The sequence below is a fragment of the Lissotriton helveticus genome, chromosome 1_1 (genome assembly GCF_964261635.1).
Source record: "Lissotriton helveticus chromosome 1_1, aLisHel1.1, whole genome shotgun sequence".
Classification (NCBI taxonomy): Eukaryota; Metazoa; Chordata; class Amphibia; order Caudata; family Salamandridae; genus Lissotriton; species Lissotriton helveticus.
Window position 1 is genome coordinate 1,735,465,351 of NC_136057.1, and position 22,536 is coordinate 1,735,487,886.

At 42.6% G+C, this 22,536-nt stretch overlaps 1 protein-coding gene across 2 annotated transcripts in view; it reads left to right on the top strand.

Moving 5' to 3' along the window:
- LOC144774269 (uncharacterized) overlaps nucleotides 1-22,536 on the top strand; it is a 592,191-nt gene that overhangs the window by 198,732 nt on the left and 370,923 nt on the right. For both annotated transcript variants that reach the window (XM_078659178.1, XM_078659179.1), the window contains exon 2: nucleotides 22,194-22,255. In XM_078659178.1, coding sequence (XP_078515304.1) covers nucleotides 22,218-22,255 — 38 coding nt within the window. In that variant the 5' untranslated portion in view covers nucleotides 22,194-22,217. The remainder of the gene's footprint in view (nucleotides 1-22,193; nucleotides 22,256-22,536) is intronic.

Consider the following 22,536-nt stretch of genomic DNA (forward strand, 5'->3'; position numbering starts at 1 on the left):
AAAGTACGCGAAGCGGAGCGCTGTTACAGATATATATCTTTTTTTGAACGTTAATTTCTCAAAATCCACTAGAGCACATATATTGAGACCTAGCAAAGGCACATCGGGCTACCAGTCCCTACAATTTTGCCAAGTTTCGTGCAAATCCATTCAGCCGTTCGATTATTATTATTTTTTTTTTTTTTGCCCCGCGGGGCCCTTTTAAAACCTCCACATCAAACGTAGGGGGTCACCGAGGATCTACTATTCCCCCTTATGGTCATTTGCCCCTTCGCTTTGACCTCCTCTTGTCTCTCGATCCTACCGAGAGACAAGATGGCGGCCGCTACGTACTGTTTGGAATGTTGACAGACGCCGGAGAACCAATCAGCTTCGCAAACCTCCGTAACGCGAAAAGTACGCGAAGCGGAGCGCTGTTACAGATATATATCTTTTTTTGAACGTTAATTTCTCAAAATCCACTGGAGCACATATATTGAGACCTAGCAAAGGCACATCGGGCTACCAGTCCCTAATATTTTGCCAAGTTTCGTGCAAATCCATTCAGCTGTTCGATTATTATTATTTTTATTTTTTTTTGCCCCGCGGGGCCCTTTTAAAACCTCCACATCAAACCTAGGGGGTCAGCGACAATGTACTATGCCCCCTTATGGTCATTTGCCCCTTCGCTTTGGCCTCCTCTTGTCTCTCGATCCTACCGAGAGACAAGATGGCGGCCGCTACGGACTGTTTGGAATGTTGACAGACGCCGGAGAACCAATCAGCTTCGCTTCACAAAGCTCCGTTGCGCGAAAAGTACGCGTCCTGGGCCGCTGCCCAGTCCGCTGTTACAGATATATATCTTTTTTTAAACGTTAATTTCTCAAAATCCACTGGAGCACATATATTGAGACCTACAAAAGGCACATCGGGCTACCAGTCCCTACAATTTTGCCAAGTTTCGTGCAAATCCATTCAGCCGTTCGGGCTAAAAGTGAGGCCAACCGCCCTATGGAAATTAACATGGGAAAAACGCGTTTTGGGACCCCCCTTTTTTCTCGGCCCCCCCTTGACGAACCCTCCCAAAATTTTCAGGGGCTACTCAGAAACAAAATGTGCCATTTTCCTGAAAATTTCAGCCAATTCCGTCCCCAAACGCCAAAGTTATTAGACATAGAATTTTCAAAAAACCCATAGAGAAAAAATCCTAACTATATATACCTACTGGCGACCGCCAGTAGGTAATATATATATATATATATATATATATATATATATATATATATATATATGTATATATATATATATATATATATATATATATATATATATTCACTGAAAAAACCATAGGTTATAGACCATATATAGTTAGGAATTTGCATTTACAAAACCTTGAAAATTCACTGAAAAAACCATAGGTTAGAGACCATATATAGTTAGCTGGACATTTTATTGACATAAAACCAATGAAATTCCATATATAGTTAGTTGCACTAACTATATATCGCGCACCCGCAATCCACTGCTGATGATGTCACATATTACATCATTCATGACATGGTCAGTGACATCACTGATGACATCACTGATGACATCTCAAATGACATCACTGATGACATCACTGATGACATCTCAAATGACATCACTGATGACATCATCTAGTGTCTGTGTGTTTTTGTAAAGTTTAAATATGTTTTACATATTGAAGAATGAGTGGATGTATGGAAGACTGAGTGTGTGTGTGGCTGGCTGGGAGGTGTGTGACTCTGTGCATATCAATGTGTACATGTATCAGTGATTGTATAAGAGAGTAAGTATGTGTTAGTATATGTGTGAAAAGAATGTTGTTCTGTGTTTAACTGTATAGATGAGGAAATCGAAGTGTGATTGATTCTTCACAGGACTGACTAGGTGCATGAGTGCATATGATAGTGTTGTAATAATGAGTGACTGTATGTATGAGTGATTGTATGGGTGAATGAGTGAATGTGTGTATAGACGTAGGAATCAGTGAGTGCGTATGTAGTAACTGGTATTGGTGTGTCATGATGTCATCAGTGATGTCATTTGAGATGTCATCAGTGATGTCATTTGAGATGTCATCAGTGATGTCATCAGTGATGTCACTGAAGTATGGTGTTCTGTGTTTAACTGTATAGATGAGGAAATGGAAGTGTGATTGATTCTTTACAGGACTGACTAGGTGTGTGAGTAACTCCATGGATGAGTGGCAGTGTGTGAGTGTCTGCATAGGTGTATGAGTGCATATGATAGTGTTGTAATAATGAGTGACTGTATGTATGAGTGATTGTATGGGTGAATGAGTGAATGTGTGTGTAGACGTAGGAATCAGTGAGTGCGTATGTAGTAACTGGTATTGGTGTGTCATGATGTCATCAGTGATGTCATTTGAGATGTCATCAGTGATGTCATCAGTGATGTCATTTGAGATGTCATCAGTGATGTCACTGACCATGTCATGAATGATGTAATATGTGACATCATCAGCAGTGGATTGCGGGTGCGCGATATATAGTTAGTGCAACTAACTATATATGGAATTTCATTGATTTTATGTCAATAAAATGTCCAGCTAACTATATATGGTCTCTAACCTATGGTTTTTTCAGTGAATTTTCAAGGTTTTGTAAATGCAAATTCCTAACTATATATGGTCTATAACCTATGGTTTTTTCAGTGAATTTCATTGGTTTTTTAAAAGCTAATATCTATAGCTGTAAAATATTTTCTTTATTACGTGACGTATCACGTTGCCACGTGAGACGCCTCATGACGCGTCGCATAACCGTGACGTATCGGCTCTGCAGCGCAAACAAAACCCGTAACGTAAGCGTGCCGGAGCACGCTTACAGATATATATATTTTTTTTAACCTTAATTAGACAAAATCCACACGTGCACATATCTTGAGGCCTTGCAAAGGCACATCAAACAAACAGTCCCTACAATTTTGCCAAGTTTGCTGGAAATCTATTCCCTTAAGTTTATTTTTTACTGTTTCTCTTGGTTTTCCCCTTGTTACGCTTACCGGGACGCTACCCGGTACGCGAACCGGACGCTCCAAAAACACAAGATGGCGGACTCCCGTTACGCTGCCGGTTAGCTGCCCGGTTCGCATACCGGGAAGCGCCTCTACCGCGAAAAATCGCGGGGGACTTTAATATCCCCCTCATCAATCCTAGGGGGTCAGGAGGGGTTTACCTTGCCCCCTTTCCTTCATTTCCCCCTTCTTTTTTCACCACATCTTGTCTCTCGAACCTACCGAGAGACAAGATGGCGGCCGCTCCGGACTGTTTACAATGTTGACAGCTACGCTGCCGGTTAGCTGCCCGGTTAGCTGCCCGGTGAGCTGCCCGGTGAGCTGCCCGGTTCGCGTACCGGGACGCGCCTCTATGGCGTAAAATCGCAAAAAAAAAATTTCTTTTTTTTTTGCCCCGCGGGGCACTTTAATATCCCCCTCATCAATCCTAGGGGGTCAGGAGTGGTCTACCTTGCCCCCTTTCCTTCATTTCCCCCTTCGTTTTTCACCACATCTTGTCTCTCGATCGTACCGAGAGACAAGATGGCGGCCGCTCCGGACTGTTTAGAATGTTGACAGACACCGGAGAGCCAATCAGCTTCGCTTCGCGAAGTTCCGTTACGCGTCAGGTACGCGAACCGGGGCGGTAACCGGAGCGCTGTCACAGATATATATATTTTTTTAAACGTTAATTTCTCAAAATCCACTGGAGCACATATATTGAGACACAGCAAAGGCACGTCGGGCAAACCATATCTACAATTTTTCCAAGTTTCATGTAAATCTATTCAGCCGTTCGAGCTAAAAGTGAGTCCAACCGCCCTATGGAAAAATGAATGGGAAAAACGCGTTTTGGGACCCCCCTTTTTTCTCGGCCCCCCCTTGACGAAACCCCCCCAAATTTTCAGGGGCTGCTCAGAAACAAAATGTGCCATTTTCCTGAAAATTTCAGCCAATTCCGTCCACAAACGCCAAAGTTATTAGACATAGAATTTTCAGAAATCCCATAGAGAAAAAATCCTAACTATATATACCCACTGGCTAGTAGGTAATATACATATATAAACATATATAATCTGCATATCTATATAAATATAAATGCATGCATACATATACATATATGCATACATATGCATGTTATTTACATGAAAGTTTTAAAAACACTAATACAAGCAAAGCTAAAAAGCCACCTCATTACAAACAGAATGGCTTTAACTTAAACGAGGGCGAGATCTATTGCATTTTCAATGCTGGTTTACTTTGGTTCTATCAAGAAGGCATTCAGATGTGTCACACATTTGCCATAAATTCTGAATGTTAGCACTCTAGTTGCTCATTAGATCACTGTAGTAAAGCTAGTGCTCACCAGGGAAGTCTGCTGCTAATCATGGTTTGCAGCCATTTTCCCGCATTTTTTATCCCGCAGACTTTCAGTCCGCATACCATTATCCCGCAAGGTCATTGACCTCGCATACCATTATCCCACATTTTTTCAAAACGCATGTGCATTTATCGCGCATGCCTTTACAAAGAATTACGTTTTAAAGGCATGTATGGTAAATGCATTTGCGTTGTGAAAACCACGATGACGAGAGAGGTAAGTGGGTTTGTGTTAATTTTTTCGTGGGTTAGTGATTGTGTAGTGTAGTGTAGTGTTGTGTAGTGTAGTGTTGTGTTAGTGTAGTGTAGAGTTGTGGTGGTTGTTTAGTGTAGGGTCATGCTGGGGGTAGTGTTTTAGGGTTTAGGGTTGTGTTGTAGTGTTTGCGTAGTGTAGGGTCATGCTGGGGGTAGTGTTTTAGGGTTTAGGGTTGTGTTGTAGTGTTTGCGTAGTGTAGGGTCATGCTGGGGCTAGTGTTTTAGGGTTTAGGGTAGTATTGTAGTGTTTGCGTAGTGTAGGGTCATGCTGGGCGTAGTGTTTTAGGGTTTAGGATAGTGTTGTAGTGTTTGCGTAGTGTGGGGTCATGCTGGGGGTAGTGTTTTAGGGTTTTGGGTAGTGTTGTAGTGTTTGCGTAGTGTAGGGTCATGCTGGGGTGTAGTGTTTTATGGTTTTGGGTAGTGTTGTAGTGTTTGCGTAGTGTAGGGTCATGCTGGGGGTAGTGTTTTAGGGTTTTGGGTAGTGTTGTAGTGTTTGCGTAGTGTAGGGTCATGCTGGGGGTAGTGTTTTAGGGTTTTGGGTAGTGTTGTAGTGTTTGCGTAGTGTAGGGTCATGCTGGGGGTAGTGTTTTAGGGTTTTGGGTAGTGTTGTAGTGTTTGCGTAGTGTAGGGTCATGCTGGGGTGTAGTGTTTTAGGGTTTTGGGTAGTGTTGTAGTGTTTGCGTAGTGTAGGGTCATGCTGGGGTGTAGTGTTTTATGGTTTTGGGTAGTGTTGTAGTGTTTGCGTAGTGTAGGGTCATGCTGGGGGTAGTGTTTTAGGGTTTTGGGTAGTGTTGTAGTGTTTGCGTAGTGTAGGGTCATGCTGGGGGTAGTGTTTTAGGGTTTTGGGTAGTGTTGTAGTGTTTGCGTAGTGTAGGGTCATGCTGGGGGGTAGTGTTTTAGGGTTTTGGGTAGTGTTGTAGTGTTTGCGTAGTGTAGGGTCATGCTGGGGGTAGTGTTTTAGGGTTTTGGGTAGTGTTTGCGTAGTGTAGGGTCATGCTGGGGGTAGTGTTTTAGGGTTTAGGGTAGTGTTGTAGTGTTTGCGTAATGTAGAGTCATGCTGGGGGTAGTGTTTTAGGGTTTTGGGTAGTGTTTTAGTGTTTGCATAGTGTAGGGTCATGCTGGGGGTAGTGTTTTAGGGTTTAGGGTAGTGTTGTAGTGTTTGCGTAGTGTAGGGTCATGCTGGGGGTAGTGTTTTAGGGTTTAGGGTAGTGTTGTAGTGTTTGCGTAGTGTAGGGTCATACTGGGGTGTAGTGTTTTATGGTTTTGGGTAGTGTTGTAGTGTTTGCGTAGTGTAGGGTCATGCTGGGGGTAGTGTTTTAGGGTTTAGGGTAGTGTTGTAGTGTTTGCGTAGTGTAGGGTCATGCTGGGGTGTAGTGTTTTAGGGTTTTGGGTAGTGTTGTAGTGTTTGCGTAGTGTAGGGTCATGCTGGGGGTAGTGTTTTAGGGTTTAGGGTAGTGTTGTAGTGTTTGCGTAGTGTAGGGTCATGCTGGGGGTAGTGTTTTAGGGTTTAGGGTTGTGTTGTAGTGTTTGCGTAGTGTAGGGTCATGCTGGGGGTAGTGTTTTAGGGTTTAGGGTTGTGTTGTAGTGTTTGTGTAGTGTAGGGTCATGCTGGGGGTAGTGTTTTAGGGTTTAGGGTAGTGTTGTAGTGTTTGCGTAGTGTAGGGTCATGCTGGGGTGTAGTGTTTTAGGGTTTTGGGTAGTGTTGTAGTGTTTGCGTAGTGTAGGGTCATGCTGGGGGTAGTGTTTTAGGGTTTAGGGTAGTGTTGTAGTGTTTGCGTAGTGTAGGGTCATACTGGGGTGTAGTGTTTTATGGTTTTGGGTAGTGTTGTAGTGTTTGCGTAGTGTAGGGTCATGCTGGGGGTAGTGTTTTAGGGTTTAGGGTAGTGTTGTAGTGTTTGCGTAGTGTAGGGTCATGCTGGGGTGTAGTGTTTTAGGGTTTTGGGTAGTGTTGTAGTGTTTGCGTAGTGTAGGGTCATGCTGGGGGTAGTGTTTTAGGGTTTAGGGTAGTGTTGTAGTGTTTGCGTAGTGTAGGGTCATGCTGGGGGTAGTGTTTTAGGGTTTAGGGTTGTGTTGTAGTGTTTGCGTAGTGTAGGGTCATGCTGGGGGTAGTGTTTTAGGGTTTAGGGTTGTGTTGTAGTGTTTGTGTAGTGTAGGGTCATGCTGGGGGTAGTGTTTTAGGGTTTAGGGTAGTGTTGTAGTGTTTGCGTAGTGTAGGGTCATGCTGGGGTGTAGTGTTTTAGGGTTTTGGGTAGTGTTGTAGTGTTTGCGTAGTGTAGGGTCATGCTGGGGGTAGTGTTTTAGGGTTTAGGGTAGTGTTGTAGTGTTTGCGTAGTGTAGGGTCATGCTGGGGGTAGTGTTTTAGGGTTTAGGGTAGTGTTGTACTGTTTGTGTAGTGTAGGGTCATGCTGGGGGTAGTGTTTTAGGGTTTAGGGTAGTTTAGTTGTTTAGTGTATGCTAAAGGCATATTCGTTCTAAAAGTTTTCGTTATTTTAATTTGCGGCCTAATAGTACATGCGGGATTTTTTTTGCGGACTGATGGTATGCGGGATTTCGTCATATATTCGCTAATCATACTTTCTATGGCAAAATGAACCCCCTCATTTTGTTCCTTTTTAAATTAAATGTTTTAAGAGTTACCACTTTATTCCAATCAAGATGGCTTCAGGTGTGCCATACCTTTGTAATAAGTAGGACTGTTAGCACTCTAGTTGTTCTTTAGAACACTCTGGGACATTCTGTCATTGGGCTATAGTTGGGCTACATCTGGCTGATATTTGGGCTACATTTGTTTTTTTTTGTCTCTGGTGGCCATCTTTGGGCTACATTGGGCTACATTGGGCTACATTGGGCTACATTTGGGCTCCAACATATGTATAGCCCAATGTAGCCCAATATATATTTTTCAAAGTTAATTTTCGTAAAAACCACTGGAGCCTATATCTTGAGACATAGCAAAGGCACATCGGGCTACCAGTCCCTACAATTTTGCCAAGTTTGGTGTAAATCCATTCAGCCGTTCAGGCTAAAAGTGAGGCCAACCGCCCTATGGAAAATTGCATGGGAAAAACACCTTTTGGGACCCCCCTTTTTTCTCGGCCCCCCCCTTGACGAAACCCCCCCAACTTTTCAGGGGCTGCTCAGAAACAAAATGTTCCATTTTCCTGAAAATTTCAGCCAATTCTGTCCTCAAACGCCAAAGTTATTCGACATAGAATTTTCAAAAATCCCATAGGAAAAAAATCCTAACTATATATACCTACTGGCTATCGCCAGTAGGTAATATATATATATATATATATATATATATATATATATATATATATATATATATATATATATATATATATATATCCAAGCTCCTAAACATCCAAGGGTTTTTAGCCCATAAAGAAAGTAGCACTCTCAGGGGTTAGTTCCACCAGTGATTTATTTCGGGAACAATACAGCAACGACGTGTTTCGCCATGGGGCTTCTTCAAATTGTGCAAGGAGCCGCGGCGCCTGTCCGCCTATAAGAACGTCATACATTTAATCAAAAGCAAGGAAGGACTATTATACATATTTACAAAAGGCCGCCATCTTTACATGTAGTAACGACTATAGCAACAATACAGGTTTTTAATACCCTGATAATTGGCCCAACTATAAACACTATATATATATGTACATGGATAAATAAATCCAAAATTCATTAAACCCTGAATGGGCTAAAATAGTCCTAACTTCCAAATGCTACAATTACTCCCATTATGGGATGTTCTTAGGCAGAGTCTTTATATCAAAAACCATTTTATCTTGCCCTGTATGGGCCGAATCAAATCACAAATTTAAAAACATTGTCTTAAAAATTCAAAATATTCATCTGTACATATCTTTATGACATTGCTATAATATCATACAGAATGGATGTGTCAAAAGGCAATATGTAAATTACAGGTACACTAAACAAATGTTATATGATCTCGGAATTATCATGTCCCTATGCATCAGCCTAAATGTACTGCTAGCTCTTCATGCAAAGGTCTTAACAAAGATATGTTCAATCCACCGGGCCGTCCCATTGTAGCTTCCAATGGGAGTGTAACAGAGAATCTTTCTATTTATGTGGACTCTTTTCTTTCTCCTTTAGTCACGTCCTTGAAGTCTTATTTAAGAGACACTAAGCATTTTCTGAATTGTATTAATGAAGTGAAGTGGAAAAACACCTATTGCATGATGGTCCTTGACATCACCAGTTTGTACACGTGTATTGCACATGGTGATGGTTTGATAGCTATGGCCAGCTTTTTAGAAAAACGACCTGCACGGTTTTACGAACACAACAAGATGTTACTGGAGTTCATGACATTTGGCCTCAACAACAATATATTCTTATTTGGGAAACAGATGTATAGGCAGGTGTCTGGAGTGGCGATGGGCGCCTGCTCCGCTCCCAGCTTTGCGAACCTTTTCGTAGGTTGGTGGGAGGAGCAGGTGGCCTGGAGCATTGTCAATCAAGAATGGAATAATCGAATCATAGGATGGCATCGTTATATAGACGATTTGTTCATCATCCTAGATTCCTCCATAGAACTAGCCGGTGCTTATGTTGATGTTCTAAATAACAACAATGTAAATCTAAGGTTTTCTGGTCAGATCAGTAGCACCTCTGTAAACTATTTAGATCTCACAGTTTACATTGACAAAGATGGGAAAATGCAGACTAAATTGTACAGAAAAGAAACTGCTGGGAACTCTACGCTCTGTGCTGCTAGTGGTCATCCCCGTCAATTAATTGACAGTATTCCTTATGGGGAACTATTAAGGCTAAGAAGGAATAACTCTAAGGATGAAGACTTTGAGAAGGCGGCGGATGCTAGCCTGACTAGATTTAAAATATATAATGATGTTGTACTTACACGAGCCTATGAGAGAGTTAAGAAAATGAAAAGATCAGAGTTGTTGAAACCTAAAGTGATTGCGAAAACAAAGAATGGGACGTTTCGTTTAATCACTACTTTCTCTCAAAATGCAGGGCATATTAAGAAAATCTTCAAGAAGAATTGGAATATTCTTTTGTCTGATAACATCATTAAAGCTGATCTACCTACCAACCCCTTAGTCACCTTCAGGAAGACGAGATCCCTGAGGGATCATCTGGTCTCGAGTCATTTCCTTCAACCGGGAGAAATCCCTAAACTACCTGCTCTCAAGGGTTTTTACCCATGTGGCCGCTGCAAGGCTTGCTAATTTAGCAAGCGGACACTCACCTACAAAATACCTGGATTGGCGAATCCTAAACGGATTAATAAATTTCTAACATGCTCCACGCCTTATGCTATTTACTGTCTCACTTGTCCGTGCGGCCTAAACTATATGCTGTTAAGCTGCGCATTTTGGAGCATATGCGTGCGATCGCCAAGAAAGATGAATCTTACCCTGTAGCAAGGCATTTTGAAAGGAAGCACAGTAGCAATAGGGACCTGTTGTCCTATGTTTGCCTTGACAGTGTGCCTGCTAACATCAGAGGGGGAGACAGACTATTAAAACTCAGACGTCTGGAATCCAGGTATATTATAGACATGCAGAGCAAAAATCCCAAAGGTCTTAACATGCATGAAGAGCTAGCAGTACATTTAGGCTGATGCATAGGGACATAATAATTCTGAGATCATATAACATTTGTTTAGTGTACCTGTAATTTACATTTTGCCTTTTGACACATCCATTGATATTATAGCAATGTCATAAAGATATGTACAGATGAATATTTTGAATTTTTAAGACAATGTTTTTTAATTTGTGATTTGATTCGGCCCATACAGGGCAAGATAAAATGGTTTTTGATATAAAGACTCTGCCTAAGAACATCCCATAATGGGAGTAATTGTAGCATTTGGAAGTTAGGACTATTTTAGCCCATTCAGGGTTTAATGAATTTTGGATTTATTTATCCATGTACATATATATATAGTGTTTATAGTTGGGCCAATTATCAGGGTATTAAAAACCCGTATTGTTGCTATAGTCGTTACTACATGTAAAGATGGCGGCCTTTTGTAAATATGTATAATAGTCCTTCCTTGCTTTTGATTAAATGTATGACGTTCTTATAGGCGGACAGGCGCCGCGGCTCCTTGCACAATTTGAAGAAGCCCCATGGCGAAACGCGTTGTTGCTGTATTGTTCCCGAAATAAATCACTGGTGGAACTAACCCCTGAGAGTGCTACTTTCTTTATGGGCTAAAAACCCTTGGATGTTTAGGAGCTTGGATTTAACAACGGGCACACCCCCGTTTTGTGTGCACCCGCTCACGTGTGCTACCGGCTGGTGTTTTGGAGCAGAGGAATATATATATATATATATATATATATATATATATATATATATATATAGATATATATTACCTACTGGCGGTCGCCAGTAGGTAGTTATAGTTAGGATTATTTTGAATAGGGTAATCGCAACATTCTATTGGCGCCGGTTGAGGAATCTGCCTGAAATTTGCCTGAAATTTGCCTGAAATTTGCCTGGTGGCGCTCCGGTCCATCCTTGAAAGTTTGGGGGGGATTCGTCAAGCAGGGGCCGAGAAAAAAGGGGGGTCCCAAAACGTGTTTTCCCCATGTTCATTTCCATAGGGCGGTTGGACTCACTTTTAGCCCGAACGGCTGAATGGATTTCTACCAAACTTGGCAAAATTGTAGGGGCTGGTAGCCCAATGTGCCTTTGCTATGTCTCAAGATATGTGCTCCAGTGGATTTTGAGTAATTTATGTTAAAAAAAAATATATATATCTGTGAGCGCGCCCCGGTACGCTCACAGTCCGGAGCGGCCGCCATCTTGTGTCTCGGTAGGATCGAGACACAAGAGGTGGCAAAAACAAAGGGGAACATGACCATAAGGGGGCAGAGTAGACCCCCCCTGACCCCCTAGGTTTGATGTGGGGGCTATAAAAGGGCCCTGCGGGGCAAAAAAAAATGGTTTTGTTTTTTTGATTTACGCGGGGGAGCGCCCGGTTCGCGCACCGGGGAGCGTACCGGGGAGCGTACCTTGGGGAAAAAAGAATGACAGATTTTTTTAAAAAGAAGCCTTTTTTTATAAATTGGAGGTAGTTCTAAAAAGAACTGTTTTTTTCTTCTTTTTGTTTTATATTTTTTTAATGTTTTATTGAACATTTTGTACTTTTTTTGGCTTTTATGAACTAGTTTATATTTTTTTTGATATTTTTATGGGGAGAAACAAAAAACAGGGAATTGTAAACGGCTCAACTGGAGCAAAAAAAAATCAGGAAAAAATTATGGTTTTTTGGGGCAATTGTGGTTGTCACCAGCAAGGATGATGAGCTTTATGCTCTGCTCACCATAGGTGATGGTCTTACCACAAAAAATACATGTGATCCTGAATTCACCAAACCGTGGTTGTATGCTTGGGATCATCTCCCTTGTCTCTGGTCCCGATGGAGTGGGTTGCTTTCTTTTGGAGGTGCTGGGTGAAGTTTGGGGAGGGTTACTGGCCAGTTCTCTCACCTCTGCAGCAGCATAGTTGTTGGGATGCCTGCGCTGCATATGCCAAATCATGGTGTTATTGCCAAATGAATATTTCTTATTAGGGTTCCCCCTTGAAAGTTCAATGCCACAGATTCGGCAAGTCACCTTTGGCGCATTCACTTTCTTCTTGCCCTCTGGGATGGAAAAAAACTCCCCTACAATGTGCTGCTTTGGCCTATATGGGGTATTGTCTTCTGGCAGGAATGTCCTTCTCCCCTCCTCCTCCTCCTCCTCCTCTTCTTCTTCTTGACCACCAATGTGATGTTGTGGTGGTCCTCTTGGTGGTGGTGGTGGTGGTGGTGCAGATGCTCCAGCTACTGCTGCTACTGTAGCCATTTTAAAGTACAAAAGATTAGTCACAGATCTCCAAACAGGTCTTCCTCAGTCAAAGGACAAAGTCAGAATAAGGAAAAAAGGTGGGGGCTTTCATTATTTGGAGAAAAAAAACTGTCCTGGACCAATGAAAAGTGTTATTTTCAGGTCACATGACCCGGGCTTTCATCATTTGGAAACCAAAACTGTTCTGCACCAATAAAAAGTGTTATTTCTAGGTCACATGACCCGACACGCTTACTCTACGCGACCCCGGGCGCGCCTGGGGCGCGTCGCGTAAGCGCGTCGAATTCTTACGTTGCGCAATCGTATGCGCTCGAGTGCTTCCGGGTGCGCTTACGCCGTGCGTATCACGCAGACGCGGCTACGCAAAACGTCACGATGATGTTTTCGGTCGCGGCAATAGCGCTAACGGGACGCTTCCCGGTACGCGCCCCGGGAGCGCACTAGGGCAAAAAGAAGAATATACATATAAAAAATAGTATTACATAAATATACAATATAGGATTCATTATAAAAAAAATTACATTTCATACCTATAGAGATTTGCTATTAAAAAACCTATTAAATTCACTGAAAAAACCATAGGTTTCACACCAGTTATAGTTAGCTGGAAATTTTACTCGCATAAAACCATTGAAATTCCCACGTTATAGTTAGTTGGACTCACTATAACTTGCGCGTGCAATGCACTGCTGATGACGTCACATATTACATCACTCATGACATGGTCAGTGACATCACTCATGACATCACTGATGACACCATCCAGTGAATGTGTGTCTTTCTGAAAAATAAATATTAGTGAGTAATGTTTAAATATTTAAATATATGTATTAGTGTTTCACGTTGTCTATAAGTGGCTGCATGGGTTGGTGAGAAGCTACTTGTGTATGTATGTGGGTTATTAGATGTTTTTATTAATATCAGTATATCCATTTGGACTGCCCTTCTTTACCCTCTATTAGGAGCTTTCTGGCGGATCTTGAGGCTCTACAGCTCTCGCAGATGATTACTTTCCCCACACATAGAGGTGGTCATACTCTTGACCCATTCTTCACAAATCTAGAAGGATTCAGAGTTCTTGGTTCCTCCCAGTTGGTCTGGACAGACTACATGCTGGTGAAAACGGCATGCTCTTTGTCTGACTCTCCTTTTCTATCTCAGGACAGACTTGTTCTTAAACGACACTGGAACAAATTAAGACTGGAGGATTTTTACCATCTGCTCGAGGAGGTTCCTTTAGGTCCGCTCACCGAGGTTGATTGTGGATACGACTCCTTCTGTGAGTGGATATCTGGTGCCCTCGATTCTCTGATTCCTATGTGTTGGTCCAAGTGTCATCGGAAGGAGCCGAGTCCTTGGTATGACACTTCCTTGGCATCTCTTAAGAGGGCCTGTAGACAGGCCGAAAGATTATGGAGGAAGTCGTACGACCCAGATCTGAAGATATGTTATCTGGCCAAGGTCAAGATCTACCACAGGGCAGTGTGTCAAACTCGCGCTTCCTTTTATGCTCAACAGTTTCAGAATTCTGCCAATCCATCGAAACTTATTTTCAAAGTATTAAAGGACCTGATGGCGAAGAGAGCAACTGCAGTGGAAATATGCTCGGACTCACATTGTGAGGGTTTGGCCTCTTTCTTCCATGAAAAAGTGCAAGCCATCTATCGCACTTTTCCAACGGGTTCCCTGATGCTAGAGCAGGTTGGTCGCACCTTAGGTGAGGGGGAATGTCTTTCTATCTTACCCCCCTTATCTCTGGAGGTGTTTGAGTCTCTCAGCGCCAAAATCAAGTCTGGATCTCCGGCAGACCCACTGAAACCGGCCCAACTCAAGACCCTGGCGCCGGTTTGCCGTACCCCGGTGCTGTTCTTGATCAACCTGTCCCTCTCTTCTGGAGTGGTTCCCGTCAGATGGAAGCAGGCAGTAGTCACGCCAATTCTGAAGAAGGCGACCCTTGACCCCCTTAAACCTGAAAGCTACCGCCCTATCTCCCTTCTCCCTTGGGCCATGAAAATAGCGGAGGCCCATGTGAATGCCACTCTTACAGACCATCTTGGTAGGCTTAACATTCTCGACCCTACCCAGAACGGGTTCCGTGCGGGTCACAGCACGGAGACGGCCCTTCTCTCGATGGTCGAGCATCTGCGTTCCGTGCTGGATTCCGGTCGGACGGCGGCACTATTGTTATTAGATCTCAGTGCCGCCTTCGACACGGTCTCGCACGGGATTCTGATTCGGCGTCTTGAGGAGGTGGGCGTTTCTGGCTCCGCCTTGCACTGGTTTCGATCCTTCCTTACGGATAGGTCATTCCAGGTGGCGATCCCGCCCGGTAAGTCGTCATCCTACCCGTTAGACCAGGGAGTCCCACAGGGGTCATCACTGAGTCCCACCCTTTTCAATCTGTATGTGAGACCGTTGGCTGCGGTCGTCAAGCGGTGGGGCCTGACCATGGTCTCTTACGCAGATGACACGCAGCTGGCGGTCACACTGAGTGGGGACTCAGACCTGGAGGCTCCCAGGTTCTGTGATGGTCTGCGGGAAGTGGCTAACTGGATGAATTCCAACTGTCTCCAGTTAAACACCAAGAAGACGGAGATTATGGTGGTTGGTAAACAGGTGGCTTTGTGGGGTGACAAATGGTGGCCTTCGGAGTTGGGTGTGACTCCCCTCCCAGCGGCAGAGATAAAAAACCTGGGGGTGTGGCTTGATCCTTCTCTGAGTTTCATCTGTCATACCAAGAAGGTGGCGGCTTCTTGCTATGGCATCATCAGAGGACTTTGACCCATCCTCAAATTCTTTGATGCACCCACAAGACAGCTGGTGGTCCAAGCATCAGTGCTGTCCAGGCTGGACTATGCCAGCTCCCTACTGGCGGGGGTTAACCAGTCAGAATTTCTGCGGCTCCAGCGGGTTCAAAACGCTGCGGCCCGACTGGTGACAGGTCTGCCTAGGCGGTGCTCGGTGTCCAATGCCCTGCGCTCTCTCCACTGGCTCCCTGTGCAGCAGAGGATTAGATTCAAGGTTCTCTGCCTTGCATTTAAAATCCTCAAGGGTACTTCCCCACAAATCTTGGAGAAACTGCTGATCCCCTATGTCCCCTCTCGCACTCTTAGATCGCTAGGCCAGAACTTAGCAGTGGTCCCACGTTTTAAGTTGAGCAGAATTGGTGGCCGCTCCTTTCGAGTCCTGGCAGCGAGCTGGTAGAATTCCCTTCCTCCACAAATCCGGGCCATCGATGAGCTCCTTCAGTTTAGACGGGCTATCAAGACCTTTTTATTTGTTTAGCACATCTGTTGTGTCTCTTCTCCTTTCTGCCCGCTTTTAATGCTGTGTTGTGTTTACCTTCTCAAAGCGCCAGGACGCCCCTTTGCTGGGGCAGCTGTGCGCGGTACAAATAAAAATAACATAACATAACATAACTGTCTATATGGTTTGGTGGGGGTATTACTTAGCACATAGATGCATGAGTGACTGACTCTCTGTTTGTATGTGTTTTGAAGACAGCATATGTGCAGGACTGTATGGGTGGATGAGTGTGTATATGTGTATGCTAGTGAATGAATGACTGTCTCACTAGTGTCTTTATCAGTAACTATATGTTTTAATCTAGTATATGTGAATATTGATGTATATAAGTGAGTATATGTGAGAGTGAGAGATTGTAAAAGTTCCTGTTTAAATAAGTTTGTGCTTCTATAAGTGATTGTTTAAGAGAATATATATGTGTAAATTTCAATAGAAGTAAGGTGGTAGTGTGTGTATAGGTCTATATGCAAATAAATGGATGTTCAATAGTTTATTTGCATGTGTGAGTATGTGTGAGAGTAACTTTTGGATGACTGTCGGTGTGTAACAGGATGTATAGATGTATCACTACATATGATGAGTAAGTATATGTATGAGTGACTACATAGAACTGTTTGTTAATGAGTGGATGTGTATATAGATGGTAGAATTACTGATTTGGTTGTTGTAACTGATATGGGTATCTCCATTTTTTTGAGATTTTTAGTTTCGATTTTTGAATATGTGTTTCAAGGGTTACATTACAGTGAAAGGAGGTCTGTCTCTCTGTCACAAGGATGGTGTCATGAGTGATGTCATGAGTGATGTCACTGACCATGTCATGAGTGATGTAATATGTGACGTAATCAGCAGTGCATTGCACGCGCAAGTTATAGTGAGTCCAACTAACTATAACGTGGGAATTTCAATGGTTTTATGCGAGTAAAATTTCCAGCTAACTATAACTGGTGTGAAACCTATGTTTTTTCAGTGAATTTAATAGGTTTTTTAAATGTTAATTCCTAACTATAACTGTTGTGAAACCTATGGTTTTTTCAGTGAATATATATATATATATATATATATATTCCAAATAAATGCTTAGATACACAGGGTTATGTAGTAGATTTATGTTTGAGTATGGTGGTTATGTGGGGAAGAGCCAACTTTTGAGTAGTCTGCTAAAAATACAGCCAAGGGCTCTGCAACTCCATCTCTGGAAACTAAGACCCTCCATAAGCCCCTTGAAAAAGTTCCAGACACATACAAAAACCCACCCTCAAGATATAACCCCCCGAAACCACTCCCAACAGATACTTTTTATCATGAACAGTCACAACGGGATAACATACAGGGAGAATGGATAAAGAAGGGATGGACTAAGCCTATAAACCTCCCCCTTGAAGCAACTCCATTTGTAGTCATTCTGACGGGGGTGCCTGAACTAACCCATGAGACAGACGAACCAACCTGGTCCCTATTAAACAAAGTTCGACACTGGTTGAATTCCAACAGACCAAACCCGCAAAATCTTGTTACCAGAATTACCACAGCGCGACGGGTTGCATGGATAGGTCATCAACAAAAAACAATCCCAGGTGACTGTGTGATAGTCAACTTTGAAAACCCTCGAGCAGTAGATTACATCTGCTCTTGGGACACAGGGAATAGGAACAGAGGAATAAATACCAAACGTCTAGCTTTTTTCTACCCCCCAGTATCTCACCATCCTGAAGACCCAAACTGGTCCTCAAATTGGTCTTGGAATCGGGTAGATAATGGGCAAAGAGGGTGGAATGGGGGAGGATGGGAGTACGAAAACAGAGATTGTCTAGGCTGGAACAACAGCGGCAGGAGAGCCCATTTGCAACCACAAAGGAAATTCTGGGGTGGATTACCAACTTTCAACCGCTATAGCTGTTTAGAGATGGTAGATTGACCATTATTACAAAGGGACTACAACAAGATTGGTTTAACAGACACAGGAGACACAACTACAAAAATATCAGCAAATCGTGGGCATAACTGTTGTCAGGAAACAAATAGTACACCAGCTAAAAGAATTATAGGTTTAGAAGACTCAATACTACACCTAACAATGGGAGATTCAACACATGAGATCCACGATCAGTTTGAGGTCTCTAAGGGTCTTGTCTCTTTAATGCAAGATAGCCCAGATGAAGGGGATATCAATTTAAATTTAGTCTGTGAACCACAGTTAAGACATCTTAATGAAACTACTACCCAGGCCAGGAAGACTTATATGAAAACTCCCGATTCAGAATTAAAGTTATTATTCTGGAATGTGGCGGGTTTAGCCTCTAAATATACCGAAAGCAGTTTTCTCCACTTGGTAAATTCAAGTGGATTAATCTGTTTCCAGGAAACTTGGCTTAATGAACCCATACACTTCCTGGGATTTAAAACATACTTCTCTGCAGCTATAAGGTCAAATGCAGGTAGGAGTAAGGGTGGATTATCAACACATGTTTCGAATCTATGGCCCTGTTGCGAAATAACTCCTATCAAGTTAGAGCATAACTATCAGCTTATAACCATACGCAGAAATAGACAAGAGGTCTATACCATCATACATTTTTATAACAACATGACCATATTAGACCTAATTAAGGTTTTAAATGAGATTTCGCATCTGGTACTTGACCTCGCAACAAAATACGTAAACCAATCCCACACTGTAGTCTGGGGAGGAGACTTTAACCTCCATTTATGTAACAAGAGCGATACCCCAAACTGTGGAATAACTGACGAAATGGGTAACTGCACAACCCATTTTTCGCACACAACTGAGGGTATTAACATGCAGATGAAGATGGTGGAACTAGATATAAATTTTGCTAATAAATTAAAATCCCCTATAACTGAATTTAGTCCAACATTTCATGGGCGGGGCCTCAAAAGCGTGATAGACTACGTCTTAGTGTCAGCAAACAAAGCCTCAAACATCAAGACCTTTGAAGTACTTAATAACGTGCTTAGTGATCATTTCCCAATCTCCATGACACTTAAGGAACTTAACCCACAGAAAAGAAGCGATGCGGCTCACCATAGCCTCCTATACCAACAAACCTTAACACTGGATAGGCTCAATGGCTTCACAATAAAGTGGGGGAAATTAGATCAGGAAGCCACAATCGTAAAAATAATTAAATCAAGCAGAAAAGAGATAGAAAGATGCCTGGACCCCTCCACAACCTCAATAGAGATCCTGGCCAACTACAGTGAGATTGTGGAAAATATCAGGAAAGTACTAACCAGAGACATCAAAAAGAATAACAGGGGCAGTGAAAAGGGATGGTTTAGCACAGATTGCACGAAAGCTTATACTAAATTAAAGAAGGCACTAGCTAAAGTAGAAAGAGATAGAGAGGAGGTCATTAAACTAAGGAAGGCTTACGCATCCGCAATTCGAACTAGGAAAAAAGAATTACAATCAAATCTATGGGTCCAACTACAGAAAAGTAGTATTCTAAAGGATAGCACAGCCTTTTGGCAGATAGTGAAGTCACCCTTCCTATCAGATAAAGTAGACATCCCATCTCTAGACGTCACAATAGACGCAGACGTATGGGTAAAACACTTTTCCGAGGTTTTTAGCTGGAAAGAAGTCCTTGAACCAGAACATTTGGATCCTTTGACATCTGTAAAATACCCATTAGATTTACATTTCACATTAAGTGAGATGGAAAATTCAATAAAAACGGCCAAATCGGGTAAGGCACCAGGACCAGAGTCAGTCCCTGTGGACCTGTTTAAAAACAACACAGACCTGTGGTCCCCGCTACTTACCAAAGTTTTGAACGCGGCCAAAGATATTGGCTTGGTCGACTCATGGTCGTCCTCGATACTGATTCCCATCTTTAAAAAGGGAGATAGAGACAGTCCTGCCTGTTATCGACCCATTTCACTCCTGGATTCGCTCGGGAAGATGGCAGGGCGAATTCTTCTCGATCGAATCCAGGAGTGGATGATTGATCATGATTCAATCTCGGACCTGCAATATGGGTTCAGGGCAGGACTGAGTACGGTGGACCAGGCCCTGAATTTGATGCTGCTGGCAGGAAAATACGTAGATGCAAAAAATTCCAGTTTACATATGGTATACGTTGACCTAACAGCAGCGTTTGACTGCGTTGTACATTCAAGACTATTGTCTATCATGCTACAAATGGGTATCGACCCCCCAATAGTTGACTTCTTACGAGACCTATATTCAGGGGCTTCGGGCAGAGTGAGATATGGGACTGGAGGCCAGCTAACCAATAGTTTTTCTATTGAGAAGGGGGTCAGACAGGGGTGTGTGCTGGCCCCCTTCCTATTTACCCTGTATACCAACGGGCTGGAGGCCAACATGCTAGATGGTGCAGAAGATCTCCCAGCAGCCGGTCGTCGGCAGATACCAGCTCTATTATACGCCGACGACGCGGTAATTCTATCTAGAACCGCAGTCCAGCTTCAAAGGGTTCTGAACACTTATTGTTTGTTCATGGCCAGTCTGAACCTCAAAGTGAATATAAAAAAGACCTATGTGATGCACGCGGGCACAAAGTATAAAAAACCCAAGCAAATCTACGTGGACAACTCACCGATTGAAAGAACAGAAACCTATCCATACTTAGGGATCCTAATAGATGAGGCTTTTAAATGGAGACAAGCTGTTAACTCCCGCACATTGGCGTTCTCAAGGGCTGTCGGTGCACTGAAGGCCTTTTCACTTCGTCTAGGGAAGAGACCGCCGACAGTGCTGATCAAAATATATAACGCAAAGTGTCTCAGCATCGCGACCTATGGCGCCGGGGTTTGGGGCGAGGTCAATGTAGAACAGCTTAAAAAAATTGAAAACTCTTTTTTAAGGTTTCTGCTGGCAGTCCCAAAAAGCACCACAACGTATGGTTGCCATCTTGAACTTGGATTGGACTATATTTCGGACATTATTAAAATCCAACCGATTATGCTGTGGCAAAGGATATGGGTAACGGAACAATGCCATCTCACGAGAACAATCATCCAAGATTGTATGAAACTAGACAATATGGGAAAGATAAGATGGCTAGTATACGTTAAAACCTTCCTTACCGACATTGGTCTACCAAGATATTTTGAGGATTCTCCATCAGTAGCAGAACTCTCAAAAACAGATTTAAAAAATGCATGCTTGTCGCACCTGTCCCAGAAGCGCTTGCTAATTGAAAAAAGGAAAACAACTGTGCAGCATTGTTTACTTGTACAAGTTCTTCCTACTATCCAACCATATTTACAGCTTAATTTAAACCACTATGCTACATTTTTGTTGACCCGTTTTAGGCTTAATATACTTCATCGTATGATTACTTTTCCATCCCAAAATGATTGGTCAGTAAAACTTCCCCCTTGTCCTTGTGATTCTATTTCTTTACAATCAACTATCCATGTACTTTTTTTTTGTAAATTTTATGTTATCCCACGCAGGCGTTTGATAGTACCAATTTTAAAGGCTTTGAAGTTGCGTCAGTGCCGTCCGGCCTATCTGGCCTTACAATTTCTGGATAATGAACTCATAACAAGGTCCATAGTTCACTTTTTTAAATTTTGTGTCAGACATCGCACCAATTTATGATAAGGGGACAAAAGTCTTTTAAATACACATGAATTCTGGAAAGGTAAAAAAATGTGTAGTTTTAACACACAAAGCTCAAAGTCATGATTTTTTTTTTTATAATGTAATTGCCCTATTTCTATGAACTTTTATGGTTTTTCAAAATAACGGAAACCGAATAAAGATGATTGACTTGACTTGACTTGAGTAGTCTTCTGAAGATAAGGTAGTTATCCGTGGATATTATGTTTGGGGTAAAGAGTTCCTTAGTTTGGCTGCTTGAACAGAGAAGGATGTGCCACCTATGGGTTTCTTCTTGTATGGTGGGATTTTGATGTGAGGTGTCAATCTAGAGCAGAGGTTCCTCTGTGAATGTATTTGGTGATTTTATTCCTGATGAAGAGTGGTCCTGCTCCATGTATTGCTTTGTGGGTGAATCAAAGCAGCTTCAATGTGGATCTTCTGGTAACCAATACAAGGCATTCAAGGCAGGGGGAGATGTCGGCTTGTGGCTGTATAAGAATAGTCTGGCAGCAAACTTCTGAATTTGTTCTGAATCCATTGTAGTTTTTTCATAGTTGTTAAAGATGATCTGTGGTAGAGGCTATTAGCTTTTTTGAATTTAGACAGAACAAGAGAGATAGCAGCCTGGACCTTGTGCGGACATCCCAGGTGATGTAAGATGCATTGCAGAGTTTTATAGTAATGAAGGTTGCTCTTGCCAGTTTGTCCACTTGGGCAATCATTGGTAGCTTGGAGTCCATTGTAATTCTGAGATTTCTTACTTCCTTTAGGTGGTGTTCCCAGATCGTCAGGCCATGCAGCGAGTGGGTAAAATAAATTCCAATCAACACATGTGAGTATTTCTGTTTTGGAAGCATTGAATTTGCGATGGCCCCATATTATCCACTGATCTATGGCTTTAAGGCAATTGAACATTTGTGAGTTTCCAATCTTTGGGGCTTCCAGTTTAAGGAGTATTTCGGTGTCATCTGTATATTTATAGCATGTGAGGTGAAATTCATTGATCACTTCTGGCAATGACTTCATGTAAATGTTAAAAAGCATGGGTGAGATGATAGAGTCTTGAGAGACCCCTGCTGTTGTGAAGTATGGTTTGGATGAGAAAGGGTGGTA